The sequence below is a fragment of the Calonectris borealis genome, chromosome 2 (genome assembly GCF_964195595.1).
Source record: "Calonectris borealis chromosome 2, bCalBor7.hap1.2, whole genome shotgun sequence".
In the NCBI taxonomy this organism is placed as follows: Eukaryota; Metazoa; Chordata; class Aves; order Procellariiformes; family Procellariidae; genus Calonectris; species Calonectris borealis.
The window spans coordinates 147,153,416-147,171,295 of NC_134313.1; the positions used below are offsets into that span (position 1 = coordinate 147,153,416).

Below are 17,880 nucleotides of genomic sequence, written 5' to 3' on the forward strand. Positions count from 1 at the left end.
GCTAAACTCACTTGTACTCAGTTTAATGCCCCAAAAAATTGTCAAGGGGGCTTCAGGGGCAGCAAGCATAGCATTCAAGCGCATGGTAAAGGCGATTCCAGTAACAAATAAAAATTAAAAAACAGCAATGAAACTGGCCACTTGCCCAGCACTGTTATTATCTAGTGCAGTGAAATCGTTATGCTTCTCATAAGCTACGCCTTGCCATCTGAAACAGTGTCTGAAATGCTCTATCAAAAATACACAGCAACTCTCACCAGAAGGGCTTCACGTCACCACATCTTGAATTGACTACTCAGAAGTATTCCCAAATGTCCAGTAAGTTTGGACTGCACATTACTTAAAGACTCTGTCTCTGTTGACTGCCGAATCAGTTGATTACACCTGTGAGAAGATACACTAGTCATCTCACTGAACAACGGATTTTGACTGGATCCTCTTAGATGATTTAAGACAAAGTGCTGCTGTACAGATTTATGCAGTCTACCATACAGTTGAGATTGTCAAGATAGTATAAGATACTGAAAAGATAGTATAGATTTTGGTCAAACACCAGTTTCCGAGAGACACGGTTTTACAGTACTGTACTTTCTGTATTTCCAAAGTTGTCTGCTCGTAATATTAGAAAATCTGAAGTGTGATGATGTTAGTCATGACTGTTTCTTTAGGCATTTGGCAAAATACACTTATGTATAACAGCTATTTTTGACATTATCAAATGTTTACATATATACAATCTGTATACTGAGATTATAAACACGTAAAGTAAAAAAAAGATATAATCCTTGTTTGTTTGACATTTGTGTCAAATAGTTGCCTTTCAAAGCTTGAAATTTTGTCACAAAAAAATCCTATATTTCTTACTCCTGCATGCTAATTTCTACTACAGTATGTTGTTTATCCCTTACACGTGGAAAGTAAAGAACACAAGGTTCATGCATACAGCGTACAAGTTTACATCGGCTGGGCTCTCCAGGAGGCGCGTTCCCAGTTCCACTCTGGTCAGACTCAGGACTGCATTAAACCAGAGAAAAGCCTCTCTTACGCGGGACTGGCAAACAGACTGCAGTTGGGATTCTAGGTGAGTGTATCTGTCATCATGCGGAATAACCTTGTCACATCCGGGCTAAGTATCCCCTGTTAATTGCTATGATTTTGGTTGTTTATCAAATCCAGAAAATACTAGTCAACAGAAAAGAAAGAAAAAAAGGACTGCTTTTTTCCCTTCCAGATGAGAGGAGGTTCTCATTGTGATCACGGGCATCTGTTGATCTTTCGAATTGTCTGAAGAGCAGATGAATGTGCAATGACTCAGTGATGCTGAGTTTCTATAAAATTCGAAGTAAACAGTTCTGATGTCACCCAGGAAAACAGTGCAGCTAAATGGATGTCTCCCACAGCTGAAGAGGGGGAAAAGGAACACAAACACACACTGAACACCAGGATAAAACAGGCTGTTACCCAAACAGTGTGAGGAGCTTGTTTGGGGAACTGCATCTACATCACTTGGGTCACCAAGGCTACACTCTTGGTCTCCTCCCAGCCTGTGGTGGGTATCTGTTCAGACCACAAAGTCAACAGTCTCAAGCATTTCAGCATGACTTGCAGTCAGCACAGTAAATGTCCGTGGCTGGGAGTATGGAGACTTTGAAGGAAAAATGTCAGTGTAGCATCAACTTGGTATTAGACAGCTTTTACCTTATGGTTACGCTAACTAATATTAGCGTAATTTCCCATTCTTCTGCCTAACTCTGCTCAGGGCAGCATGAATTTCTGCCGGGGGTTTGAGCTGGTGCCGAAGCAGCTCCAGGGCTGAGAAACATCAGTGCAGCCCTTCCTCCAAGCTGCTCTGCTCCACATGTACCTGGGAGACCCTGTGCTGCCCCACATACAACTTTCTGCCCCGAGCAGGACGTGGGGGTAGCAGCATGCAGGTCCCCTCAGCAGCGCTCCACTCTTTTTTTTCTTGGAAAAAAAGGACAGAGAGCAGAGATGGGAATCTCATCTGCACCAGGAACACGAACTAAAGCTATCACAAGTACAACTCCTGAAGTAAATTTCAGGGGTTTTTTGCTTTTTCAATTATCTGCTATGCCTGAATTGACACAAAGGAAGCAACGGCTAGCGCTGCCTTTTGGCAGCAGCTGGAAATCTCTCCCTGCAGAGCAGCATTACCACAGCACGTTCCGGTGGTTCCTGCCCACCCTGGGGGGCCAGAGTGCGCTCAGGGCACGCAGAAGCGAAGTCCCTCCAGGTCTGCAACGGCTTGATACAAGCCCTCCACATCCTCCTTCACTGCAACGTAGTTACCTTTCCATAAAGCTGGAGAACAGCTATCCCCCAGCCCAAATGGGAGTTGCTGGCTGCATCAGCCCCCTGGAAGGGGTAAGGCAGGAGAGCCAGACACGCCGCCTGCTCCAGGGCTGCCCGTCCTCCACAGCCCGAAGGCTGTGCCAGGCATGCTCCCAGCTTGAAATAAGACAACTAGTGAAATCTGGGCTTCAGGGCAGGTTTAAGAGCAACCTGAATGGGTATCTGTAAACACAGCCACTGAGGCTGCCCTAATCGCTGCCAGAGGCTCAGCCTTCAGCAGCTTCTGGAGTTAAGGGTACGAAGGAAATGCCACTGCTGCTCTCACTGTTAGTCAAAGATGCTGATCTGCCATGCTTTCCTTTTGAAAAACTACCAGTAAACCAAGTCACTGACGAAATGCACAGAGAAGAGGGACACGTACCCTGGCACTTTGCCTGTTGGCTTTTTTCTCCTCGTCAGGAAGTGGTGGCATCGGGTAAGGGTATTTTCTGCTGGAAGCAATAGATCCAGTGGACGAAGATGGAGACTTTGCAGGAGACAGTGTCCTGAGATGTTGAAACACACAAAATAAACGTGATGTCTTCGGGTCCCAGCACTGCAACAGCAACTGCCATTACTCTGAAGCTTGGTTCAGAACCAAGTATATAGCTTATTATTAGCTCAGTATCAAGGGGATAAAGTTTTTTGCTCAGTAACCTAGTAATTTCATGATATGAATAAAGGTATTTATAGCTTTCAGGAACACTGGAAGAAAAAATAAAGTTTCCTACTTCTTATTAGAATTGTATTGCATAACAAAAATGATTTCTTAAATTGTTTTATATGGTACTGTAATTAATAATTATAAAATTAACAAACCAAATCTGCAATTGAATAAATATAGAACTAAAAGATAGACATGGCATTATGAAGCCTAAATAGAAACAGTGATTGTATAAATACAAGCTAAACAATGTCTTCTGCCAGTGACTAAATGGCAATTATCAGTGTCTTTATGTATATCTTGCACATCTCCTATATTGATACAAACATAGCAAATAAATCTATTATTTTATAACACATTAATTTACACAAATGCATGCACTTGGAGGCCAAACTGTTAGTTGTGAAGTAACAAAGGCATATACAAAGTGCTAATAACAAATTATTAGACATGCAAGCATCATACAGTGCATATTGTTCCAGCCAAAGAAAGAGTCTGATGAGAATATACAAAAATGGACTGATTAGTCAATGGCAATCAGCATTTCTGTACAAGGTGAGTAGAGTAAGCAGGAGCAAGTAAATGTTTGTATCATATGAAAGGCATTCTTTTCATGTCAATAAGGCAGCAGCACATTATTGACTGAAATTTTATACCCAAGAAAAACTCTTATGCTTCTGTTTTGAGATTCTGCACTTTTCCCACTTGAGAGGTTCCTATCAAGTGAGGCTCTAAATCTGGGCAGAATAAAAGGGAAAAAAAGCCTCAAAGTAGAAGAATTGAGCTACCCTGGCCTTCTTGTTCTGTTTTGCAGACTGAGGGCATTTTTCAAAGGAGGCCTCCCACTAGTGCAGGCACATCACCCAGACCCTCCCTGAGCACTGCTGCCTACTATCTGCTGAACTTAACGTGTCCCTGAAGATGGAAGGTTTCCCTCGGTTTCTACAGACAGGTCTTCCAAGCCCCTCAAACACAGCAGGGGGCTGCGTGTTGTGCAACTGCAGACCCCAGTGATGAGCACCATCATTGATACCGAGGAGCCACAGGAATCACCCCTGGCAGACAGCCCCACATCCCTGGCTCTGGGATTTGCAGGATCAGGTCCTTTCATCTAGAGAGGATTACAGACAAGGCAGGGACTCTGCTGTGTCTGGAATTGTTGTGTACCTCTATTATCTAAGTGAAATTCTTTTACCTTTACATAATTATTCTTTTATTTTGGACTACTGTATCATTTTATTGTGTCTGTAGCTCCCTACAACAGCACACTCTCATCTCCCATACAAACAATGATTGATGGTAGCCACAAGCAACAAGGTGTCAATGGAAATTATATGGTGACAACTCTCCAGTCTGGCTCACGATGCTCTAATGCCTCACGCTGTAGCCTCTAAGTTCAACAGCCCTTAAAAGATTTAGGTTGGTACAATTGTCCAAACACTGAAGAGTGCATCTTCAGCACATGCACTTTGATCACCCATTAAGATGAACCAGATGTACATGAACGTTTTCAGGAAGAAAATTTTAAACAGCTACTGCAGTATAAAACAAAGCTTTCATATGTCTGGCATCACAGATCTGGGCACCAAACTGCACATGCAACAAAACAGATTTTTTTTTTTTTTTAAATCTAGGGAAAAGTTCTCAACAGTGCCCTGCTGTTCACTACCCATACAAGTCCTCTCATCTGTGCCCACATTTGGACTGATAAAGGTCACTAATAAACTATTAGTGGATCTAGAATTAAAAAAATAAGGAGAGGAGGAAGGGGGAAAGATAAGGAGAGTAGATTTTACATATTATTAGTAATCCAATTATTCCTGAATTTTGCCTCACAGCTGCAGGAGGATTTTAAATCTTTAAATTTATAACGATGCACCTGGAGATTAGAAGCAAGGAACTGGGCGGTGTTAGATCTGACTTAGCAAGCCCTATCAGAAAGCTGTTTACATAGGTACCACAGTCAGGAAGTGGCACACAGAATGAAGACATCTCCCATTCCTTGCACCACATCCAGGCACAACAAAGCCTTCTGCACACCACAGGCTCTTCCCACAGGCTATTTTAGGCACCACAAGAGAAGGCCATCATGAGAGGGAAAGCCATCAGCCTGAGTAGGTGATCCTGGAAGGAGCAATAACCCCCCCCCCCAAGGATGGGGCATCTTGAACATTTTCCCTGCACAGCAGGTCCTCTGACCAGGATCCCTAGCTAAGCCTGTAGCCAGGTAGCTTTGCACCATAACTCAAACACAATGCTGCCTTTTCAAAAGACTTTGAAGCCCAGACCTCCAGTGTAGCTGCCTACATTTCTTACTTCTCAACCCCATTTCGTGTTGCCAGCTCACCTATGGTTTGCTCACCTAACTGATGTGCACATTGCAGCTCACCTGCACGTGCAAAGCTACAGCCAAATACATCGAGAATGCAGTTGCACACTTAAAAGAAATGACCTTGCCCTCCCTTCACAGGCCCTCACCCCTTATTTCTGCTACATAAGTTATGTGCTGGTTTTTGTCATCTTTAGTGCCATCCACTGAGACTGTAAAAACATATCACTACTAAGCGTATACTCACAGATCTTAGGATGTGTCTTGTGTGATAAGCATAGTTGTTTGAGGTGGTTTTGATCACTTTTCAGGTTCTGCCCTGCAATTATATATGTGCTGTGTATCCCAGATTTACATGGACTTTAAATGAGAAAAAGCCAGACATGACCTTTCTCATTTACAGGATGGAAAAAAGACAGCATTCAGGGATGCTTGTGGGTAATGCTGGGGTTAAAGGTAGGCAAAACTTTGCAGTTTGGTCAAGGGTGGGATCCATTTAGCTTTCACTGGGGTTTCAGTTCTCCTGCCATCACATCCATTAGCTTTCATGCCAAATCTTGTTTCCAGCTGAAACTTGTACAAAAAACTAGGAAAGCAGACTGTGTTGCAGACTGCATTCTGCCCTGTACATGCCATGACAGTTTCAGAGGTTTTACCACCAACCCCAAAGAAAGCCACGCACCTAAACGCACTGCAAGGATTCTCATTTCTGACCAGAAAGCAAGATGTAGTGGCCACTTCGTGTCCATCTTTCTGTCCTGGAAGCTGAAACCAAGCGTGTGGGGAGACCATGCTGCGATTCACAACAAAGCACTGTGGCAGCGGGAGGACATTTGCATGCGCTCTCCTGCAGCCAGGCATCTGCCTGTTTGTCACCTAAACGGGGTGAGTATTGGCCCACACGGGACAGTGTGAAATGTGTCACCTGGTCACACAACTAAATGTCTTGCAACTTTGAATGTCATTTTAGCTGAACTCAAGGCAGGTGGCCCTGACAGATCTGAGCTGTTCATAAGCTGTGCCTGATTTTGTTTCATAGATTGAAATAATTTAATGAAATTTACTTAACATTCAACATGGCGAAAGCATTTGAAGCCCAAATGTAGACACTATCAGCCTAATCTGACCTTTGCTGCCATAGGTTCAGTTCTTTGTAGGACATCATCAGCCTAAATTATCCTACATTAGGAAGTGGAGATCTTCTAAAAACACTGATGTGGCTAAACATTTTAAATGCAGTTCCTTTTAAAAACCACAGATATATGCAAGTTTCCTCAGAAAGTGGAGCAGCAGAGGGGAGGCTTGGCATGTGGGGGGCAGCAGAAAAGGCAAAGGCTGTGGCTTGAGCCATCCACTTTAAGCACTGCACAGCAATGCCCCAGAAGCAGGCACTCACACGCTTTAATGAACTCTTTTCCCTAACTCTTGAAATGAAATCCTGATCCTGCTGACGCCAACAGGCATCTTTTTCACTGGCTGCCAACAAGGACAATAGTTTGCTTTCGTTGTAATGGGGAAACTCAGCGAGAGCAGGGAGCTAATGTCTGGTCACGGCTCTGGCCTCAGCTGGATGCTCACAGAGGAAGGCAATGGACCTCACAGAGCAGCGGAGCCAACTCCGGCTAACGATCAGCTGAGGAGGAGCTGAGAAGAAATCTAGGAAGAAAGCAAGAACACCAAAACACAGAAAAAACAGGAGGGAAATGGATAGCCTGTTGTCTCCTGCCCTCCATGCTCCTTGCCAATGCCTTTCTGATATGGGATGGCCATTTTCTCTCTGGGTATGCATCCTGGGTCTCCATCTAAAAAACCTGTTTTCTTTGTAAACTATTTTTGTACTTAAACAACCCCCATAGAATCTAAGTTACTGTAAATATTTGCATTAAATCAAATGTAGGCAACTCAGTGCTTCAGAACATGCCTTCTAGTCTTTTTTGTCTATAATGATCTACAGAAATGCCACATTTTGGGATTCTGACAGTTCATTTCCTGATACCATCATGGTTTCTGAGTCTTTCAAGATTCAGTGAGGATTTCGAGTAATCCTTAACCGTATTTCATAAGGTCAGTCTGTGCAGTAGCCACTGTAATTGGCAGTAACAAAAATAAGTAGTAGTATCACACTGGTAAAACAGCGTGCCTTGCAACAAAGCCGAAATCAGGGAAAGGTTTCCTGCTTGGGTTTATTGCTGGGGTTACACAGCTATGGCCTGGCATGTAAAATTGAAATCTAGCCTAGACTTTGAGCAATAAAATGAGATTTTTCTTTACAGATCTTATTTTCTTATAGAAGGGAATCCCACAGCTGGGAGCTTTCTGGTGGCAGAGACACCAGCTACAATTATTATTATCATTAATAAAAAGTAATTATATAGAAATACCCATTAGACTTGTAGACTAGGAAAAAAAATTAATAACTAGGACACCAGGTGTCAGAGAGACAAATTTTGATTTATACAGGGTTTTTTTAAGCTGATGGAGAAAGTCTTTGTGATGACTAATATCTCTATTATCTGAAAATCTGCAGCGTTCCTAGGAATTGTAGGAAGTGGGGTTTTTTTCCTGATTCTACCTCAACTCTACCTGCAACAGCACCAGTCATCAACATATTATTCCTAAAACTATAGGGAGACAAGCAAAACAGCAGTGTTACTTTCAGGACATCTTTAAAAGAAAAGAGAAATCAAAGATGATTAGTAACAAAAATACTACCCAGCTAATTATCTGGTGTAAATATCTTATCCTGGGCTATGATTCCTAAAATGTAGTATCAGCTGGACAGTCTGACTTCAGCCTGACTTTCTGGTTTACCAAACAAGATTTGTTTTGTTTTGTTCATGAATCACTTCACAGGCTCAAAACCCAGCCATATGACGTTCAGACACACTGTTCTTAGGAACAATGTTTTCCAGTTTGTCACAGATTAACTAAAATTGCACCTGAGTTTTGGGGAGAAACTGTCCAGTTCAAGCTGTCCTCTGATAAGCCCGTGGCAACTCATCCCGGGAGAAGATTTGATCCTTTGCCTTCCATAATATGACTGCAGAATACTTCCCCGTGGTTACCTCAATTAATTAGGACATACAGGTTTCTAAATGTATTCTAGTTTCTCTCTCATTTCTAAAGCTACTGCTGCAGGCAGTCATTAGTATGCTTCTATGCTGTAAAATTTTTAATTTATGTTTCATCTCTGCTGATATACAGCCCTTAAAACTCACATGGGTCAGCTTAATCCTCATCTACATGCAAAAAATGCTTGGTTTATCTCAAATACAATTAGAAACGTGGCTCATTCAGTGCAATCCTCAGGGACAGGGTACATTCCCATCAATTTAATCTAGTTACTAGATAAAGATATACTGATATTAGAAGATGAAAACCCAATGAAGAGTATCCACACAGGAATTTAAACCTGTTTAAATAAACTATTTAAAGCAACATACTTTAAACTAGTGCTACCTTCATATTCCATCAATGTCTTTGTTTATTGTGACCACAAGACTTCTGATACAAACAGCCCGAAAGACAGCTATGGGGTTAGATTATGGTGAGTGACTGATGGCCTTGCCTGAACAACAAAGGTCCAGAAGGTATTTTTAGGAAAAGGTTTGCTCATAAAAACACACCTCATTTCTTGTGTGACTTTGCCTAATTTCACCTTCCAGTGACTTTTGGTCATTATCAGTCTCAGTCTGCTAGTCTAAAGGACTTCCCACACAGGTTTTGCTACATATGCAGCTATGTGGATTTTATGATCAGGTAAGTGTTTAGCTGCTCCATTAAACTGAAGAGTTTGAGGCCCTGCAGTCCCTTCTAAGGTTTCTCAGGGCTTAAATCTCCCCAGTTCTTGAACATGCTTGTTGAACTGTGGACACCAGAACTGGATCCTGTATCCCAATACTAAAACCAGCAATGGCAAAACTACTGGATTCACAATACACCCTGCCTGAATGTCCAAGCACCAACACCAAGACCTGATTGATACCGGCTGGCAAAATCACAACATCCTCCCATAAGCCTTGGATTCTTGTGTCAGGGATTTTTACTCCTTGTTCAGGACTGAGATCAGGACTGGCAGGCTTAAATTTACCTCATTTGCCCTATTTGTTCATTGCAAAGCCTTTCTGCAACTTATGCTGTGATTTAAGAGTTCTTGAAAGCAAACACAAATGGTTCTAAAAAGTGACAATTTTATGCCCTTTTAAGACTTTGGGACATTTTTAGTTCTAAAAATGACTAAATTCCCATTCTGCTATTTAATATCTGCCAGCGCTACTATTGGAATAGAAGTGTTTCATTAGCATCTTGTGATACAACTCCATCATGTTTTCTTCCCAAATACCCACTGGACATATTTAGTGAATGTTTCTGCTTTTTTGCACTATTATTAAGTCTACTAATGTAGCAAAATTGTTGTTAAGATTCTATTTACTCGTTCTTACCATCCTTCACTGTTTTGGCTAAAGATTTTGCTTTGTATTCTTTTTCTTTGTGTTTCTATAATTCTTGTTTCAGCTTCATTTTTGATATGTCAACTTACATTTTCATCAATTTCTTTCATGTTTTATATTATTTGTCATAAATTGTCTTCCATTCTCTCCTATGCTAGCTGATTTTCTCAGCTGATGCAAACTTCTGTCTCAGCTGTGGGATTGTGTCTTTTGCGAATCTATCAAAATGTTCTCAGTCTCCTGATTCTGGTACAACAGGGAGGCCAGCCTCATGCATGCTTTTTCTCTTTAACTTGGAACGTATCAAATAATACACACTTTCCCCTCTCAAAAACAAGTGACATTTTTGGTTGAACCCTACACTCACTTGTAACAGATTCATTACTGGTTTGATAAATAGAGCACAGAGTATATTCTCATACATTTAATTTTCCAATTACAATATATTAATTATTTCATTGTATGCTGAGGGTAAAATACCAATACTTTTTATTCTTTTTTCATTTAAATTTTAGTATGCACTATATAAGACAGTGGATAGAGTCAATGTGTTATGAAACCACTTGCTTCAGTAAATTACATTCTATTTAAGTTAATACTAGTTTATTAGTGATAAATATGTCTCATGCCCATAAAACACTACTTGGCATAAAATTATGAGAAAGCTACTACAAGCTATAGATGACGGTGGGAACGCATGCACTACACACACCCTTTTCAATGGCTTCATTAAAACATTCAGAAAAATAATTGTAAATTGCACATGAAGCCGAGAACAGACATCAAAATGCAGCAAAAGAAGAGGGGCCCTTTGCACCTACAGTAACTTGTATTGATTTATACAAGGTAGGAGTCCCAAGATATTTGTATATGCTGGAACAGGTCTTAAAAATGATATAGAATTAATTTACAAAATACCTAAAGTATGGTCCTTCAGTGTTTTTATTCACATCTTCTACCCACTTAGCTACATTATATTCTCTTTTGAACCATGGGTTTAAATACCTGCAGAAAGCAATGGAAGGAACAGAGAAAGCAGAAGAACAAGAATAGAAAATCTGAGAACACACAGCACAAGCTTAGCAAGGATGTCTTCATCCCCAAAATGCAAGTGAATATGGCAAATAAATCAGTAGGAATGTTGGGTGAGGACTAGGCAACGTGTACAACTGCATGAGAAAATCTGACCTACAACAAGACTTATATGTTTGATTAATCTGGAAACTCTTTGGGATACATCATTCATTTAATGTCTTAAGGGTAAAATTCACTCCTATGCCAAGGGCCAGCATTAAGCTCATGGTTTGAACTCCTCTCATGATCTCAGAATAAGGATGAAGGGGCATTTTGGCTCCAATCCTGCAGTTTGCTTGTTGAAGACACACATTTGCACCCATCTAAAATAAATTGCAAGATAATAGCTTAATGAGCCAGAAACTTGGGCTTGGCCCTTTCTACAGGAATGAATTTTGGCCTCAGGGTGTTAAAAGGCTTGAATTGTTTGCCACTACAGTGGCAATTATTACACTTATGTGCAAATAACCCTCTGATTTTTCAATGATCATTTAATTTGGTAGGATGACAAGAAGCTTTAATGGGGGTGGGCTGCAGAGTTATCTCATATTTTACAGAAGCAATCTGGATACCAAAACCACACTTCTTAAGAAAAAGTCTGAGCTGCATACTCATATTAGTTACAGGAAAACTATAAAATAAGATGGTGTTTAATTATCTGACAGTAATATTACCAGGGAAGAAGATTTTTTTTTTTTGTAACTGGTTTCTCTTAGCCCCCAATAACAAGATTAGTAAATTCCTCCCCTTCTGTCATGTTAAGAAAAAAGGGCAATGTAGAAACAGGAGTTTGTCTGGTCCAATTTAAAGTCTGTTCTTGTTGTATAAGAATAGCAACAGTTTAATGATTATTTGTGATCACTATCTTTATATAATAGAGACTAGCACACTCCAAAATAGGAAACAAATTGTAACCAAGAAAAAAGGGAAAGAAAATTCCTCTTTAAGTTATTTTCGACATTTCTGGGCCAGTTCTCGCCACCCTTGCTTATGACAGTGACTCCAATGACCTCACACATGGGAACAGGCCTCGCAAGGGATTGCTCAGATGAGTAAAGGTTGGGTCAGATCATGTCGTCCAACCCCCGCCATATTTCAAACCACATTGATGACAAAAGCAGCAGCACTTTTTCGACTTCTATTGCTCCTTTTTTGCTCTGGAACCTCTCCTTCCCACCCTGCGCAAGCACAGCCATAGCTCTCACAAAGTACTCGCCCTCAGCCATAAGTGCTTCTAAGTAGCTTCCTCAGCTCACTTATTTATCAGGAATCAGGAGTGCTTTATGCTTTCCAGCTTGGGCTCTTAGAGAAAGAAAACGTCAAAAGTGGTAGCGCAGCAACAGATGAACCCCAAGTGAAGCAACAGGCTGACACCAGCATCACCTGGAACTAATAAACTTCTGCTTTAGCTTTAATTGTAGGTGCGCCTACACATTTTCTTGTACTTGCTGCAGTACTTTTCTTGTTTTTTTTTCATTTGAAAGGGTCTTTTGGTAACCATGAAACACTCCCAATCTGGCTTCCTGTATTAGAAAACAAAGTGTAATGTGGTATCAAAGCATGCAGTTGTTGCACAACCATGTTGCAGGGTTTCCTGGGTCTGGTTGTATTACAGACCGTCGTTCACCCCCTCAATTCATCTGTTACAGAAAGGTTAAACTTGAGTTACTGCAGACCATTACGTAATACCATTAGAAAACTCTCAGGTTGATCTTCCTGGCCACACGTTCATTAGCAATGGCCAGAATCCGCATTTTCTTTGAGTGAGAAATTCCGGTTTAAAACACAGATGTCCTTACACGTAAGCCTATAGTCAGACCAACGGCTCGATTTGGCTTGTAGCGCAACATGCAACAAGGCAAAAGACCTGGGCTCAAGAGTACTCGTACTCCTCAGGCTGGCAAGGAGGAAGGTTAGCTAGCGCTGCATCAGCAGGAGCACCTCCAAGCAGTCACGGTGTTTTGCCACAGTGAAACTATTGTATACTGAGGGAAGGACTTTTCACGGGATAAAATGGCAGCCCAGAACGCAGGGGCAGGTGAGACTGACCTGTGATCCCGACTCCCTGTTTGGGGGTGGTCAGAACCCCCTGGGCTTATGCCTTGGGCCGGGATTTGGTGGGTGAGAGAAAGCCCAGGCTCAGATGCATGGGTTACCCTGCTGCAAAAAGACAATATATAATAGAAAGTCTAAGCCAAAGATGTTCTTATCAGTCATAACAACGAGGAAGACAAAGGCTTATAGGAAAAGCAGTGCAAATTAACAAAGATCAGAATCGCTATTTGGCAAAACGGATGTTCCCTGGGACCTGTTTTAACACAAGCTCCCAATTAAACTGTCACCTTATTCAGAAAACTCTCATTATCATTCCTGGATAACTCTAATTGATTTTAATAGAAAACTTGTTTTATCAGGCCATTTCATCAACCCTGTTTGTGAAAAAGCTGCAGAAACATTTGGCCTGTTGGCATTCCTTCTGTGTGAACTGAACCATCTGCCTTTAGTAAAGAAAACAAATTTTGTTTTAAAACATCTAGAAACAATTAAAAACGTCCCAAAACAGCTTTAGCAATCTCCATAGAGCTATACCCTTAGCAGAAGCCTTGTTCATGTATCTGTTAGGTACAAGGGGTCGCATAAAGGCACGAGCAGTACATTTTTCAGGAACTGCCCCATGTGCTTGCAACCCTCCTATCAGTGCTGCTCATGAGGGCTGCAGAGCTCAAATCTTGCTCAGTGCTTAAGAAATTTTGCTTAAATGATTACAGCTACCTGGTGCTTGGCTGTATACAAAAAAAAACCTTGTGCATAACGTGCAGTTACTGCAGACTCATTCAGATGTCAAATATTTTTGTAGGCAACTGTACTAGTGTGCACCTGCTTAAAAAAAAATCGAATTCTGCACAAGGTATGACACAAATAAGCCCAATTTCCTAGTGGTTAACTACACTGTCTCTACTACTAACAGGAGACCAACAGTGTTACCCCTTTTCTTCCATCTCAACAAGTATGCTTCATTGGACTCCCAGGGGCCAGACAGATGGACTTTCCAAATGCCGTCCACCGTTTCAGAGCAGATTTCAATATTCTTCTATATTTCCCAGAGAAGGTGAGAAGGTAAATTTGTCTGGAAAAGCCTCCATGTATTCTGAGGCATCCTCAAAGCAGCTGGCGTTGCTTTTTGTTTTCCTAAATGAGTACATGCTGGCCACGGTTAGATCATTCTCACAAAGGAAGATACCCCTCTAACCAGAGCCACTGTGCACTCAGCAATTCTCTCTGTTCCCCGCTGAATTAGCACAGCACATGGATCATTCGGTGGGAGCTCTCTCTCCAAGGGGTGACAGGCTTGCCAAGGAGACTTGGACATGCCATGTGGTCCTGTGCAATCCAGGATAGACCCCGTCAGGAGAAAGAGCATTTTCCTGCCCAGCAGGTCTCTCCCAGGAACACACATGCTGTGCTTCATCCCTAACACGCTGCTGCACAGCCCTTGGGAAGTACAAGCCTCCTCCCTCTAGCACCAGGGCTGCTGCTGGGTCGAGAGACCATAACAAGCAGCAAGAAGGAAAGCAGAGAATTAGGTGGAAATTCAGGGGCACCTTTAAAAGAGAAAAAAATTTACAGGGAAAAAGATTTCCAACTCACACTCTCTCTGTCTAGCCACTTATTTAGTGCTCCAAAGTTGTCAGAGCAAATGTATAATATACCAGCTAAGCAGCACAGAAGGAAAAATATGCCCATCGGGGTTTTTCGCTTTTACTGAAAACAATACTCTTCCCATGCAGTTACGTTCACTCTAGGCTAAAAAGAGCTGATCTGGTTTCATTCTTTATGGACCAATTCAGCCCCAGTGTACACCTCTGCTGAATGACAGAATAATGGTATCATTAATTTAAACTTTTTTCTTTTTTAACAAATTTTGTTTAAGAGATACAATTGGAAAATGAAGGAAAGCACGGGACAAGCTTCTAAAGATGACTGTGCAATCTCATTTGTATTCTTGGCAGCTTGGTCCAACTAATTTTGCTTTTATCAAACTGTCTCATGCAAAGAGAAAAGAAAACAAGCAAAATAACGTTCCAGTAAGAGTTTATCAGCACAAAGACCAAGAGCACAGGGACACTTGACAGATAAACTCCTACAAGAGATCTGGGGCTAAAATTTCTGGTTCCATGTTGCCATTTTGACCATGCAATGTTATAACTGCAATGGGCATGAACCTACTATTTCTTGTAACTTGTAACAAAGGGTCTTCTCTATGAACCTTTCTGAGCCTATTCACCTCAAAACAGTGCACTGCAGGTGGAAGAAAAGTTTCAGAACAAACTCAAAATCCCCAAACTGAAGAAAGCAGGGCCCAGAGAGGAGTTAGCATTATTAGTTTCCAGCAGGGTTGGTACCAAGCCCATTTGCCCATATACAGGTGCACAGTTAGTACTAATGATACAGGGAAAGGGCACTGTCATCGCCACTATGGTCAAAGAATTCCCGTGTGGCGTAAGTGCTGTTAGAGCAGGCCAGTGCTTGACAAGCCCAGAGATTATGTTTCCAGCCATTCACAATTCATTCACAAAAGGAGCCTGAACCAGCAGGCTTAAGTACATAAGAAATGCTCTTTCCCTATGGGGACCACTGCACACATGGGCTCTTCAGTAAATGTAACCAACAAATCAATATAGAAAGCAACTCTAAACCATACTGGAAAGGTCTGGGAATCAGTTGCTTGGTAAGGACTCTCATTACCCATTTATTGTAGGGCTTACTCAAGACTGGCTGTTTCAGGCTTACAATAAACTTCAGGGTACTCTCAAAGCAGACAGATACCTCTCCTAAAACCTCCAGACAGGTATGCAGAGATACAAATCTCTAACTCTGCAATGGCCCAACCCAAGGTGAAGACAAGGGTAGGAAACAGGTTATCAGAAATTCAGTATTGAACCAGGATACACTCAGCAATGGCAGTTTACTGTAGACAAAAGCCTGCAGTGATGGTGCAGGCTGCCAAAATCATTGGGAATTGCTATGGGAACGACTGTGAGGATGCCTACATAAAAAAGAAAATTGATAGTTAATTTTTACAGAATACATAAAAAGAGGTTGAAATACATTAGCCAAACCATTTACCAGATTATCAGTCAGCAATCAGAATGGGCCACAGAGCAAAAATGCAGCTGTCTACTTTTTAGTACTCTTAATCTCCATCTACAAAACACAAATATGAAAACTATACTTTTTGGCTTTGCTTTTATAAGTTCAGACTTACTCAGTTGAATTAGACCGTGGCCTAAATCTTTTGCCTCTGACTTTCTTTCTGTTTCCTCCTATATTACCTGAAAGAAATCAAAGGATAAAGACAGATGGTAAAACAACTTGAAACTCACCTGCATCCCATGTCAAACTGGATATTCTTTTTGCATCCCCAGCAAAAGAGTCGTTACCTCATTAGCTTTAACCATTTAAAAGTCACAGGTCAGTCCCTCTTGATTTACCTCAGACCAGGTAAACCTGATACTTAGGTGATCTTTCTCTACTTTTTGCTCTAACTGTGCAGAGCAAAAGACTCCTTAATTTCAGCTTTCATTTGAGAAAATCACTATACTTCAAGAAAAACACTAAACGCTGCCTGATAAAATCACAGAAGCTGGCAAGAGTGAATAGACTTCTTCTTTTTCATGTTAGCTCACACTGGAGGAATGGGAGAAATTAAATGTCATTTCTATGGGCCAAAGCATTGTGCAAAAAAGGTACTTGTGTAGAGTGTGCTTCTAAATCCCAATTCCAGGCTAATAGCAATTAGCAAAATTTTAAGGAGTCATGCTGCTGTCCTAAGATCAACCAAATTTTCAGCAGAGCAGCAATGGCTCAGAAGCTGGTTTCCATTGTGGCCAGCACAGAGGTTCACACTTACCTTGCCAAGAATTACTCCTAGGCCTCCCATTTTCACAAATGTCTGAAATGTGTTTTGTGTCTGGGATCCTTTCACTCCAGGAATGAGATAATCCATTTGACCTGGAATAGGAGGGCTCAGATGCGGTTATTGTTAAGGGTATTGTCTCACATCAATGTTTTCTCAGTGGTTCAGAAAGTCACATTCCCGAGGCCGGTGACATAACGCAGCCTAAGGTCTGTCTGCACTAGCAGAGCATCCAGGGTTTCTTGTTAAACCCTGCAGTTATACTTTGCCAGCTGTCCCTGCAGGGGTTTGGTGTGTCCACATTCAAGAGCCAGGCTTCAGCACTGCTTTCTCCCGTGTCTACTGTGGAAAGCACAAGCAGCAGCGCACACCGGATTTCCAGCTCTGCCCCAGTTCTTAGCTGGAAGACGCTCTTCCAACTGTGCTGGTCTCAAGGTGTTTTTTCCTCACATCCCGCCTGCAGGCTGCCCATTACCTCCTTGTGCTGTTGCAGGAAATCTGGGACTGCTTCCCTCCGCCCACTGCGACAAGTCTCAGGGGCCCAGGAGTCTGTGATGAACATCCTCGCTCCCACCCACACCTGGTAAGCTCCAGGGGAGGGGCAACTCTGCCTCATTTTTGCTAATTTTGAATTTTTATTATATTTTGGCAGCTAGTCACTACAGTATATAATTTTAATGCCAAACTCAAAGCCAAAACCAGTCTTTATATCTAGGTGCTTGGTGCAAACTAGAGTTTTTCTTTCTTCTTGTATTCCCTCTAAGAGCTAGAGACGTGTGTGGCAAGGTTTAACACATGGGGTTTTGCAACAGGTTCCCTCCTGCTGAATTAGAGCTGCTGCTCAGCTGTTTGCCATGAGATCTACAATTATTACCAAAAGAGAAGAAAACAAGAGGAAGTTGAAAACCGGTCAGAATAGATGGCTTATTTATTACAAAGAAGTTTTGCTTAAAGGTTCTATTTCTGTAGTTTTTAAGTCTGAATACCCTTGCATTTTTCAGTCTCTGCTTTCCTTCAGCTTCCAGAAGACCAGGCTAATCACAGCCACACTGAATTAAGTCCAGGGTTTCATTAATTCAGACTGACTTACAGC

At 41.7% G+C, this 17,880-nt stretch overlaps 1 protein-coding gene across 1 annotated transcript in view; it reads right to left on the reverse strand.

Annotated features, from left to right (window-relative positions):
- Positions 1-1,379: 1,379 nt before the first annotated feature.
- The window catches only part of ADAM22 (ADAM metallopeptidase domain 22), a 146,146-nt gene continuing 129,645 nt past the window's right edge, over positions 1,380-17,880 (reverse strand). Inside the window, exons 28-33 of the mRNA XM_075143828.1 lie at positions 16,782-16,882; positions 16,137-16,203; positions 12,920-13,030; positions 10,715-10,801; positions 2,735-2,858; positions 1,380-1,400 (exon numbers count right to left, since the gene is read on the reverse strand). Coding sequence (XP_074999929.1) covers positions 1,380-1,400; positions 2,735-2,858; positions 10,715-10,801; positions 12,920-13,030; positions 16,137-16,203; positions 16,782-16,882 — 511 coding nt within the window. The remainder of the gene's footprint in view (positions 1,401-2,734; positions 2,859-10,714; positions 10,802-12,919; positions 13,031-16,136; positions 16,204-16,781; positions 16,883-17,880) is intronic.